At 47.9% G+C, this 13514-nt stretch overlaps 1 protein-coding gene across 1 annotated transcript in view; it reads right to left on the reverse strand.

Moving 5' to 3' along the window:
* Window positions 1-13031, reverse strand: part of LOC121870782 (mucin-4-like) — a 47221-nt gene extending 34190 nt beyond the window's left edge. The window contains exons 1-2 of the mRNA XM_042372736.1: window positions 12886-13031; window positions 11640-11866 (exon numbers count right to left, since the gene is read on the reverse strand). Of these exons, the coding sequence (XP_042228670.1) occupies window positions 11640-11866; window positions 12886-13031 (373 nt within the window). The remainder of the gene's footprint in view (window positions 1-11639; window positions 11867-12885) is intronic.
* Window positions 13032-13514: the final 483 nt, after the last annotated feature.

Consider the following 13514-nt stretch of genomic DNA (forward strand, 5'->3'; position numbering starts at 1 on the left):
CTCAGTTCTCCTCAGCAAATCTCCCTGGGCCGAAACTCAACACCGAGCACGAGTGAAAGGACCGGTCGTGCCCTGAAAAAAAGGGTTGACAATGGGGAGTTAGGGGGGCACTGTTGTCCTGCATACCTTCCCCTGCCATGCGACTAATCCGGGTGTCACATGGTGCCATTCAGCGAGTTGACACATATTACACATTTGCCTTGTTGTTTTGTCTCCTTGTTCACTTTTGTTTTTGGTCTCTATGGTCGACCTATTTGCTTCTGAGGTCCGGCTGTTTAGGTGTGTTTATCTGTGATGCTCAGATCTGTATATTTAGATTTTTTAGGTCTGGTTGAGGCTGTTTTAGGATGTCTGGGCGGCTGTTTTGGTCTGCTTGTGTGAGTCATGTTTATCCAGGTGTTTGGCTGTTCTTGTTCATGTGTTTGGGTGTATTATCGTTGGCTTACTTAGCATGTTTAAACGTCTTTGTCTGAGAGGCTTATTGTCACACACACACACACACACACACACAGTACACACACACACACACACACACACACACACACAGTAACATCATTTAAGAAAAAATAGGAGTAACATTGCGTACCTGAGGATATGAAGGAGCGACTCTGAAGAAAGAATGTGTTTGTTTATCAAATCATCAGCTTATCCTAGGGAGGTTCCGTATGGGGATCTAGAGCCGCTGCCGTTTAATTTCATTATCCTCAAATCCTCCATTACAGTAAATCTTGACGGCTTGTGTCAAACCCCGAAATGAGCCACGATTCAAAATCCGTAATTTAGTGGTTCATTCGTAACTCTCGGAACACGTGCCCCTAAACAAGGCTATTTTAAGCTTTAAAGGGTTCGAACTCACTCGAAACCAATAAACATAAATTCACCGCTTTATCACTGAGATAATCGACCATAGGGGTCAACGTGGTTTAACTCTGTCTATCCTTGATGAGGTTTCGTCCCCAGGGAAGCTGACACGTACAATAACATCCCCAGGTTTACGCGCTAACTTTTAGGGAGGGGGGCCCCTGAATGAGCATTTAGTGGGTGAGGTGGGGCCCTCAATGAGCTTTTGGGGGCGAATGGACGATGTGAATGAGCGTCAGTGAGGCCTTAATGGGGATCGAATTGCCCATTTTCTAAATTGTTATGGGTAATATATCCCGCTCGTATTGACCTGCCTAACCCCTGAATTTACTGCTTGTTGTTAAGGTTGCGAAATGAACGCCTTCCATATAATTAAAACTGATGTGAGCTGAACCAACACCGCCTGCGGAATACTACTACTATTACTGGTGCTGCTACTACTACAGTACTACTACTACTACGCTACTACTAATACGCTACTACTACTACTACAACTACTACACTACTACTAATACTATTGATAATAGTCAATTTCGTGTAATGAAAGTGGGTCCCATAGGCATGACTGCCCGTTGATAGAGCCTTCGGTACACAAGGAGGCAGCATGGCCGGTACTGCACTGCACACTTCCCCAAGTTGTAAGATTAGGTACTCATTCACAGCTGGGTGAACTGAGAGTGCCCGGGGATCGAACCACAGACCTAGGAAACAGGAGGCGAGTGTTTTATCAACTCGACGCCCCACTGCACACTTTCCGTTGTAATATCCACCAATGACTATATTATACTATATTGAGAACTATATTTACTGTAAGATACATAATTACCTGTGGTACTGTCATCTAGTAGTACTGTATGGCTGTATCCACTAACTCTTTATTACAGTGACTTGTATTTCTGTATTATTGAATCACTGCTCCAGGACATTGAATTGATGCTGTATTACTGTATTAATGAAGCACTTTTATACTGTATAGCTTGAGTGATGTATTTACCACCGCTATCACCATCACTAGATCACTATCGCTGTGTCACCATCACTGGATCACCATCACTAGATCACTATCGCTGTCACCATCACTGGATCACCATCACTGGATCATCACTGTATCACCATCACTATCACTGGATCACCATCAATGTATCACCATCACTATCACCATCAATGTATCACCATCACCATCAATGTATCACCATCACTGGATCACCATCACTATCACCATCACTGATCACCATCACTGTATCACCATCACTGTATCACCATCACTGGATCACCATCAATGTATCACCATCACTATCACCATCACTGGATCACCATCACTGGATCACCATCACTGGATCACCACCGTCGCCACCTCTCACCATAGCCACAAAGCCTGGCTGCCGCCCTCACCATCACCATTCATCATCATTAACTTCATCGAAACTTACCAGCGTGACCTACCACCACAACTACCACCATCTTACCACCACAACTACCACCATCCTACCACCACAACTACCACCATCCTACCACCACAACTACCACCATCCTACCACCACAACTACCACCATCCTACCACCACAACTACCACCATCCTACCACCACAACTACCACCACATGCCTGTCACCCACCTACCACAACTACCACCACATGCCTCCATCACCCACCTACCACAACTACCACCATGCCTCCATCACCCACCTACCACAACTACCACCACATGCCTCCATCACCCACCTACCACAACTACCACCACATGCCTCCATCACCCACCTACAACTACCACATGCCTCCATCACCCACCTACCACAACTACTACCACATGCCTCCATCACCCACCTACCACAACTACCACCACATGCCTCCATCACCCACCTACCACAACTACCACATGCCTCCATCACCCACCTACCAAAACAACCACCACATGCCTCCGTCACCCACCTACCACAACTACCACCACATGCCTCCGTCACCCACCTACCACAACTACCACCACATCGTCACCCACCTACCACAACTACCACACATGCCTCCGTCACCCACCTACCACAACTACCACCCATGCCTTCGTCACCCACCTACCACAACTACCACCACATGCCTCCGTCACCCACCTACCACAACAACCACCATCACAACCTTATAACTACACCTATCCGCCACCACAGCTCTTAGCACCACACTTACCACCCAACTACCACAACCATCAACATCACAATAACCACCCTACCACTATTATACCACCAACCCACCAACCTACCACCACAACTATTAGCATCATCACCATTCCACTACAACTATCTTCACCTGCAACGTTCCACCACCATCACCTTACCACCACAATTCTCAACACTCTGCTTACCACCATGTGATCTCAACAATCACTACCATGACTACTACAACCATCACCACCTGCACCACAAGCGTCATGGGGTGCACAAGAAACTAGTTACTGTCTTCTTCACATTTCAAATTCACTACCAACTCAACCATCTTACCTTCCACTACTACTTTTTTTTCTTTTATAAGTGGCCTCCAGCCTCCCCCAATAGTCACACCTTCACCACCATTTTATTACCTTAATATTAAATATCCTAATACATAAGTAGCTATCCTAGCTGTGTTGACTTAGTTGAGCCGCAGATCTATGCGGCATTCAGTGACTTAGCCTCATAGTCAATATCTGCAGCTGTTGTCGGCTTTGGGGCCAAGCTCTTGTTCCCCTGAGGCAGAACAAAGCCGACCGGAAGAAAGACAGTCGACATCTCATCCAGGCTGTAACATAACTTCTGGGCTGCTGCTTCTATTCGGAGATCACCTCTGCGAGTCTGGCGTAGAAACATCTTGCACTTGGTCCCATCCACCAGAGGTTGGTGAACACTAGAGGGTGAAGCTGCTCGAACAACGTTCTTAATTCTCCCCCGTATGCCCTTATCTTGTCGTTCTCGTTCCTCCTGTGTGCAGCATCGAGAGCTAAGTTACAGTGACATGCGGCCATGGATAAAAATCCTGATGTCGAAGAAGGCTCGCTGTCCCGCGTCCAGAATCTCGAGCACTGACGTCAACACGGGCTTCGTTCAATGTGTTTGAAGTCCTATGCTGGAAAATCTCACCGTCCAATGGAAGGAGGTCCGGTTCTACCCTGACATCACGGCAGATTTCCTTCAACATCTTTGCTGTCAGATCCTTACTTCGTCGTGCCTCATGCATACAAGCCCCCTTGCACACCATGGCATGATCGACGTCATAGGAAGCCACACACACATTGGGAGGGCAAACCTTCCTGGCCTACCGTACCTTAAGCATTGGCATCTGTAAATTCTTGTTTATTGAGACTGAAACCATTTGCCCTTATTGGTAACGTAGTTAACCAGTTCGAGCGCCCACCTCCTGCGCTATAGCTACTTTTTTTAATCCTCTGGTACTTGCAGCAACAGTTGCTGCAACTTACCATTGGCCGTGCTGTCGTTCTGTCGTAATGGACCTTGAATCTTGTTTACTTAGCTGGTATCTACCTCCCTGTTGTGTGCTGAGCTATTATGTGGTCCTTAAGGGCTGCCGTGAGCTTAACTGAGTTTTGATGTTCGGTGGCAGCGATCTCTTCTGGATTGGTCAGTCCTATTCCTCCCAGTCTTGGTGGTAGTGCAAGGTGATCTTTCTGCTGGGGTTAAGTGAGGGTGTTTCACTAATTTGGGAATGAAATTGACGCTGATAGCTTCTTCAGAGGGTGGAGACGATCGAGGGATAGTGCGCTTAGGTACTCCCAGCGATGTTTGACTCCATGGGTGAATGCCGCAAAAGCCGCATGTGGCTCTGTGTTAACAATCTCAGACAGAGCTTGGTTCCCTAAACCCTCATTCACCTTTCCCGTTACGTACTCGGTCTTGAAGTTCGTCGTGCCATTTATTGTGCCTAGGTGTCTTTGGCCATCCTTTGTTTTGACCTCACTTCCACCGAACACCTCCATTGCCCGTTCATAATGTTCTGGCTTCACGATGAGGAAAGACTTGCTGGCGTTTGGGTGGTACCCTATTTGTGGGCCTCGTGATGTTACCAAGTCCCACCACTTTTTGATGTCCTCCACTTTTCCTGCTCGTGTAAGGTCATCAGCGTACGCCACTTGCTTGACCTCAGTTGTTTCAAATTACTACTATTACTACTACTACTACTGCCATCTTTCCCATCCACAACAACCACACATATTGTAAGCCTCCTATACTCTCCTCTCTCTCTCTCTCTCTCTCTCTCTCTCTCTCCTCTCTCTCTCTCTCTACCCTTCACCCCCACAACTTTCCTCACTCACCCCTTGATTACCCCTCAACCACACCCCTCCCTCCCTCCCTCGACCTCCTCCACCCTTCCCCCATCACGACCTCGACTCCCAAATCCCCCTCTCCTCCCCCTCACGACCCCTCCACTCCTCCACTCACCTAAACAAGAGACGACCCTGCGGCACACTTGACCTCTGACCTCTCCCCGTGACCAGTACACTGCTCTTCCAGCCTCTCGACTCAGCGTGCAAAACTTGTATTATAAGAACCATCACTCCTCCTCACCGTGTCTTGCTGGGACTCAGTTGAGGAGGTGAGTACTGTGATTATGTACTCTTAGTGGCATAGTACATGGGGAGTACTGTGATTATGTACTCTCAGTGGCATAGTACATGGGGAGAGTACTGTTATTATGTACTCTTTGTGGCATAGTTCATGGGGAGAGTACTGTTATTATGTACTCTTTGTGGCATAGTACAAGAGGTGAGTACAATTACATGTACTCTTTGTGGCATAGTACAAGAGGTGAGTACAATTACATGTACTCTTTGTGGCATAGTACAAGAGGTGAGTACAATTACATGTACTCTTTGTAATACAGTACATAACTCTTCTCTCTGCCTGGACTCTTAAAAGTACTAGCTAATGCTATTTAGTCCCATTCTCCCGAAGTCTTGAATAAATAGTAAAGTATTAAGACATGTACTCAATAGAAACCCGGTTTTCAGTCTGTAAGCTTGAGTAAATGAGTACAAGAGTAAAAATATACTTATAAATGTACTCAAGACAGTTCCAGTACTACTCTCTCCTTCACCTTGACTTTCTCTCCTCCCATCCCATTCCTTCCTCCCTTTCTTTCTCTTCTCTCTTTTTCCTCTTATTTCTCCCTCACTTCTTGCCTTCATTCTCCTCCCTCCTCCTCTCTTTCCCCCATTCCTACTCCTTCTCTCCCTTCATTTCTTTCACACCCCTTCCCTCTCTCTCCCTTCTCTCCTCATCTCTTCACCCTCCTCAACTCCTCACAGTTCCCCCAACACACACACACACACACACACACACACACACACACACACACACACACACACGGCTCTAGGATGAAGCAGGGCAGGATAGGAACAGGATAAAAGTGTGTAGAATATTTTGACAGGATAGAATTTGTATCTGAAAAATAATATATAAACAAGGCAGGTTAGAACGTGTTGGTAGAGGGTAAAGCATTAAGACAGGATAGGGATTTTACCTGCTACACTGAGGAAGGTCGGGTAGGTTGGGCAGGCTAAATGTAGGGAGTGAGGAAGGTAGTAGCAGCAGTAACAGCAGGAGCAGCAGCAGTAACAGCAGGAACAGCAGCAGTAACAGCAGCAGCAGTAGTAGCAGCAGGAACAGCAGCAGTAACAGCAGCAGTGAAGTAGTAGCAGCAGGAACAGCAGCAGTAACAGCAGCAAGCAGTAGTAGTAGCAGGAACAGCAGCAGTAACAACAGCAGCAACGTAGTAGCAACAGTAACAGCAGGAGCAGCAACAGTAACAGCAGGAACAACAGCAACAGCAGCAGTGTATAGTAGTAGTAGAAGCAACAGCAGCAGCAGCAGCAGCAGTAGTAGTAGCAGTAACAACAGCAGTAACAACAGGAACAGCAGCAACAGCAGCAGCAACAACAGCAAGCAGAAGCAACAGCAGCAGTAACAACAGCAGCAGCAGTAGCAGTAACAGCAGCAGCAGCAGCAGCAACAGCAGCAGCAGCAACAGCAGCAGTGGTAAGCAGCAGTAACAGCAGTAACAGCAGCAACGGCAGCAGTAGCAACAGCAGCAGCAACAACAGCAACAGCAGTAGCAGCAGCAGTAACAACAACAAAGTAACAACAGCAGCAGCAGCAGTGGTAGCAGCAGCAGCAACAGCAGCAGAAGCAGCAGCAGCAAAGCAGCAACGAGTAACAGCAGCAGTAACAACAGCAGCAGCAGTAGCAGTAACAGCAGCAGCAGCAGCAGCAACAGCAGCAACAGCAACAGCAGCTGATAGCAGCAGTAACAGCAGTAACAGCAGCAACGGCAGCAGTAGCAACAACAGCAGCAGCAACAACAGCAGTAGTAGCAGCAGTAACAGCAGCAGCAGCAACAGCAGCAGCAACAGCAGCAGCAGCAGCAAGCAACAACAGCAGCAGCAACTGCGGCAGTAGTAACAGCAGTAGTAGCATTAACAGCAGCAGCAGCAACAGCAGCAGCAGTAACATCAGCAGTAACATCAGCAGTAGTAGCAGTAGCAGCACTGCAGCAGCAACAACAGCAGTAGCAGCAACCGGGAACAGCAACCAGCAGCAGCAGCAACAGCAACGGTAATAGCAGCAGTAGTAGCAGCAGCAGCAACAGTAGCAACAACAACAGCGGCAGCAACAGCAGCAGCAGTAGCAACAGCAACAGTAGCAGCAGCAGCAACAGTAGCAACAGCAACAGCAGCAGTAGCAACAGCAGCAACCAAGAACCGGCAATGTTAACGGCAACCAGTAGTAGCAGTAACAACAGCAACAACAGCAGCAGCAACAGCAACAACAGCAGTAGCGGCAGCAGCAACAGTAGCAACAGCAACAGCAGCAGCAGCAGCAGCAAGAGCAGCAGTAGTAGCAGCAGCAATGGTAGCAGTAACAACAGCAGCAACAGCAGCAGTAGCAGCAGCAGCAACAGTAGCAACAGCAACAGCAGCAGCAGCAGCAGCAAGAGCAACCAGTAGTAGCAGCAGCAATAGTAGCAGTAACAACAGCAGCAACAGCAGCAGCAGTAGCAACAGCAGCAGTAGCAACAGCAGCAGCAGCAGCAACAGCAGCAACAGTAACAGCAACGGCAGCAACAACCGCAACGAACAACAACAGCAGTGCAACAGCAGCAACGGCAACAGTAGCAGCAACAACAACAGCAGCAAGTGGCAGCAGCTGTGGCAACGGCAACAACAGCGGTAACAACAGCAGCAGCAACGGCAGCAGCGGCAACAGCAGCAGCAACAGTAACAACAGCAACGGCAACAACAGTAGCAGTAGCAACAGCAGCAGCAGCAACAGTAGCAACAACAGCTGCAGCAGCAATAACAGGGACAGCAGCAGGGACAGCAGCATCAGCAGCAGCAGCATGCAGCAGCAGCAGCAGCAGTAGCAGGAGCAGTATCAGCAGCAGCAGTAGCAGGAGCAACAGCAGCAAAGCAGCAGCAGCGAACAGCAGCAGAAGCAGCAGGAGCAGCAGCAGCAGCAGGACAGTATCAGCAGCAGTAGCAGGGAACAGTATGAGCAGCAACAGCAGCAGCAGGACAGCAGCAGCAGGAGCAGTATCAGCAGCAGCAGTAGCAGAACAGCAGCAGCAGCAGCAGCAGGAGCAGTATGAGCAGCAGCAACGGCAGCAGGAACAGTATCAGCAGCAGCAGTAGCAGGAGCAGCAGTAGCAGCAGCAGCAGGAGCAGAAGCAGGAGCAGCAGCAGGAGCAGCAGTAGCAGGAGCGGCGGCGGTGGCGGCTGCAACGGTGGCAATGTCATTATTACCATAGCGGTACTTGGTGTGTGTGTGAGAAAGAGAGAGAGAGAGAGAGAGAGAGAGGCACACGGGGTGGTTGAGGTCCTCAACGCCTCATCCATCTTGTACTTGTCAGTCCTGCACCACGCCCTCACGCCCACGGCCAGAGGGCGTGCGGAGGGAGGGTCCTGCGCCACGCCCTCACGCCCACAGCCAGCGTGCGTGCGGAGGGAGGGTCCTTCACCACGCCCTCACGCCCACGATGAGCGGGCGTGCGGAGGAAGAGAGTTCATCCACGCCCTCACGTCCACGACCAACGGGCGTGGCAGAAAGAGGGACGCAACTTTCACCAAACCTCCCACGCCCTCACGCCCGAGATTTCCGAGTGTCTTGGTACTCCAGTCACACCCACAAAACCCGTACCAACTGTTTACGCCCTCCCACAGGAAAGCGCCAGGTGGGTCTTAATTATGTTTGGATAATTCTTCTTGTCTGCTCGGAGGTGAAGACTTGCTGCCTCGCCTACTGCTGCTTCTGCTGCTGTGCTCCTCATGTTACTGCTGCACTTTACACTACTGTTGCTGTTCCTAGATCTATCTAAACTAGTGTTGCTTGTTCTGCTTTTCTGACTCCTGTGACGGCTTAGTTTTTGCTGTTGCTGTACCTCTTGCTGCTGTTTCGGCAACTGCTGTATATCTACTTCTGCTGTTCTCAGTGCGGTCTCTCCTATAACTAACCAGAACATAAATCTCATCTTAACAACAAAACACAAAACATCAAATTCCTTCTTAATCAAAAACCCGAACCCAAGACGTATTAAGTCGGATCCAACTCTGGGAACGTCTTCATAAATCCAGAGTCAATACATCAGAGCTCATGTCAGTATACAGACCTGGAATTATGCTTATCCTTAAGGAACGCCTGGACGTCAAGAACGGATCGGATGAAGACGGATTCAGCACTGGATCTCGTGTATGTTGTGGGTGGGTCAGACGATGCAGTAACTATGCAATTATGCAGGCGTGTTCCTTTAGGATAAATACAGGACTCGCGGCCTCATTATTTGACCTCTGGCAGAGATAGAAGAAATTGTGGGCTTTTCTTAATGGTTATATTAAATCGACTATCTGTATGTTGAGATGATAGTAATGATGATAATTATATAATTGATAGTAGCAATAACAACAACAAATATGATACTACTACTACTACTATTTCTACTACCACTACTTTTTATGCGTGGCCCAGCTCCCCCAATAGCCACACCTTCGCTACCACTTTATTGCCTCAAAATTAAATATCCTTATACATAAGTAGCTATCCTAGCCGTGTTGACTTAGTTGAGCCGCAGATCTATGCGGCATTCAGTGACTGTTGCCTCAATAATAATGCCAATACTAATATAACAACATAACATTATCATACTAAGACAAGAAACAAGAATACATACACATAAGGTATACATAACTTACTCAATGACTGGTGTAAAGTCTCACCCACTACTGACCGGTACAAGGTGACTGATATCAAAACCAATACTGACTGTCCCTTCACTCACTGTCATTCACTCCTCACTGACTGTCTCACCAAATGTGTTCCGGTTTAGTGGTGTTCTGCTGCTCAAGGTCCTACACTCAACGGCGAAAAAGTGAGAAATAATCATCGATATTTTTGTTTTTGTTCATACATGTTTCTTATACGTAAAATACACAAATGCAAATATAAATGAATAACAAATAAATGAAAATCAACAACACTAATAATAAGATGAACCGATTAGTTACATAAGCCTACAGGAAAATAATGATTAATTAATATTTAAAAAAATGAAATAAATTAGATTAACAATGACTAATTACATAAATAATAAAAAAATAAATAAATTTACTATATAGAGTATGTTAACAAGTGTAAATAAAATACACATGTAAAATATATTTTCTTATAATACGTCAAACTTATTCGTAAGCCATTAAAAAACAAATAATCCCTCAAAATTGTTCTAATTAGGGGCCTAGCCTGTGATATTCTGGTATGTAGCCCAGCCTGTGATAGCTCTGGTATGTAGCTCAGCCTGTGATAGTCTTGGTATGTAGCCCAGCCTGTGATAGCTCTCTGGTATGTAGCTCTGCATAGTCTCTGGTATGTAGCCCAGCTGATAGCAGTCTGTGGCTCACCTGATAGTCTCGTATGTAGCCAGCTGTGATAGCTCTGGTATGTAGCCCAGCCTGTGATAGTCTCTAGTATGTAGCCCAGCCTGTGATAGTCCTCTGGTATGTAGCCTAGCCTGTGATAGTCTCTGGTATGTAGCTCACCTGATAGTCTCTGGTATGTAGCCCAGCTGTGATAGTCTCTGGTATGTAGCCCAGCCTGTGATAGTCTCTGGTATGTAGCCTTGCCTGTGATAGTTCTCTGGTATGTAGCCCAGCCTGTGATACCCTCTGTATGTAGCCTGCCTGTGATAGCCACTGGTATGTAGCCTTGCTCTGATAGCCACTGGTATGTAGCCTAGCCTGTGATAGTCTCTGGTATGTAGCTAGCCTGTGATAGTCTCTGGTATGTAACCTAGCCTGTGATAGTCTCTCTGGTATGTAGCCTTGCCTGTGATAGTATCTGGTATGTAGCCTTGCCTGTGATAGCCTCTGGTATGTAACCCAGCCTGTGATAGTCTCTGGTATGTAGCCTTGCCTGTGATAGTCTCTGGTATGTAACCTAGCCTGTGATAGTCTCTGGTATGTAGCCCAGCCTGTGATAGTCTCTGGTATGTAGCCTTGCCTGTGATAGCCTCTGGTATGTAACCTAGCCTGTGATAGTCTCTCTGTATGTAGCCCAGCCTGTGATAGCCTCTGGTATGTAACCCAGCTGTGATAGTCTCTGGTATGTAGCCCAGCCTGTGATAGTCTCTCTGGTATGTAGCCCAGCCTGTGATACCCTCTGGTATGTAGCCTGCCTGTGATAGCCACTGGTATGTAGCCTTGCCTGTGATAGCCACTGTAGCCCAGCCTGTGATAGCCTCTGGTATGTAGCCTTGCCTGTGATACCCTCTGGTATGTAGCCCAGCCTGTGATAGCCTCTGGTATGTAGCCCAGCCTGTGTTAGCCTCTGGTATGTAGCCTTGCCTGTGATAGTCTCTGGTATGTAGCCCTCGCTTATAGCCTCTGGTATGTAGCCCAGCCGTGATAGCCTCTGGTATGTAGCCCAGCCTGTGATAGCCTCTGGTATGTGAGCCTCGCCTATGATAGCCCTGTATGTAGCCCGCCTATGATAGCGTCTGGTATGAGCTTACCTGTGATAGCCTCTGGTATGTAGCCTTGCCTGTGATAGCCTCTGGTATGTAGCCTGCCTATGATAGCCTCTGGTATGTAGCCTCGCCTATGATAGCCTCTGGTATGTAGCCTCGCCTGATAGCCTCTCGTATGTAGCCTCGCCTGTGATAGCCCTGGTATGTAGCCTAGCATATGATAGCCTCTGGTATGTAGCCCGCCTGATAGCCCTCTGGCATGTAGCCTGCCTTGATAGCCTTGGTATGTAGCCACATGATAGCCTCTGTATGTAGTCAGCATATGATAGCCTCTGGTATGTAGCCCAGCCTGTGATAGCCTCTGGTATGTAGCCCTCGCCTATGATGGCCTCTGGTATGTAGCCTCGCCTGTGATAGCCTCTGGTATGTAGCCTGTGATAGCCTCTGGTATGTAGCCTTGCCCTGTGATAGCCTCTGGTATGTAGCCCAGCCTGTGATAGCCTCTGGTATGTAGCCTAGCCTGTGATAGCCTCTGGTATGTAGCCTGCCCAGCGTCTCTGTATGAGCCCAGCCTGTGATAGCCTCTGGTATGTAGCCTGCCTGTGATAGCTCCTGGTATGTAGCCTGCCTGTGATAGCCTCTGGTATGTAGCCTTGCCTATGATAGCCTCTGGTATGTAGCCTCGCCTATGATAGCCTCTGGTATGTAGCCTCGCCTATGATAGCCCTCTGGTATGTAGCCTAGCCTATGATAGCCTCTGGTATGTAGCCTCCTTGATAGCAACCCCAAACCAACCCAAAGCCTGTGATAGCCTCTGGTATGTACCCCAACTCAGCCAGATAGCCTCCTGGTATAGCCTTGCCTGTGATAGCCTCTGGTATGTAGCCTTGCCTGTGATAGCCTCTGGTATGTAGCCTCGCCTATGATACGCTCCTGTATAGCCTCGCCTATGATAGCCTCTGGTATGTAGCCTCGCCTATGATAGCCTCTGGTATGTGGCCTAGCATATGATAGCCTCTGGTATAGCCTTGTCTAACCTCTGAGAGAATAAAATGCACTCAACACATAATCTCCAATAGCCCGAGAGAAGTAGCCTCTGCTGGGTGAGTGTCTGGTAGCCTGTAGCCCCCGCCGGGTAGTCTCTGATAGCCTGATAGGTGCAGTAGCCTCCGCCCACGATCATATCATGGGTTACGAGTGACCCACCCTCATCCATAACAGATCCGTCACTTCTGCAGTGTGGCTCTCTCTCTCACACGTTAGTTCCGAGGTCTGAATAACCAAACGGTCGCACGATAGATTATCTCTCTCAACGTTAGGTTTAGTTGTGTGTTAAAAGTACTGACTTGACTTTCATTAAGATTTCGGGCTAAGTCTTGCGTGTTGTGGACATCTTTCCTTATCCCAGACAGACAGACAGACAGACAGACACACACACAGACAGACAGACACACACACAGACAGACAGACACACAGACACACAAACAGACACACAGACACACAGACACACAGACACACAAACAGACACACAGACAAAACTACAATACACTTATAATCCCGATAATAAACAAACATAAAAATAATACCATCACTGAAAACATAAAACACAGAAACAAACAACAACAAACCCAGAAACACCAAACACAAACACAGACTGACAAACAAA

This window comes from Homarus americanus, unplaced genomic scaffold, assembly GCF_018991925.1.
Source record: "Homarus americanus isolate GMGI-L3 unplaced genomic scaffold, GMGI_Hamer_2.0 scaffold17994, whole genome shotgun sequence".
In the NCBI taxonomy this organism is placed as follows: Eukaryota; Metazoa; Arthropoda; class Malacostraca; order Decapoda; family Nephropidae; genus Homarus; species Homarus americanus.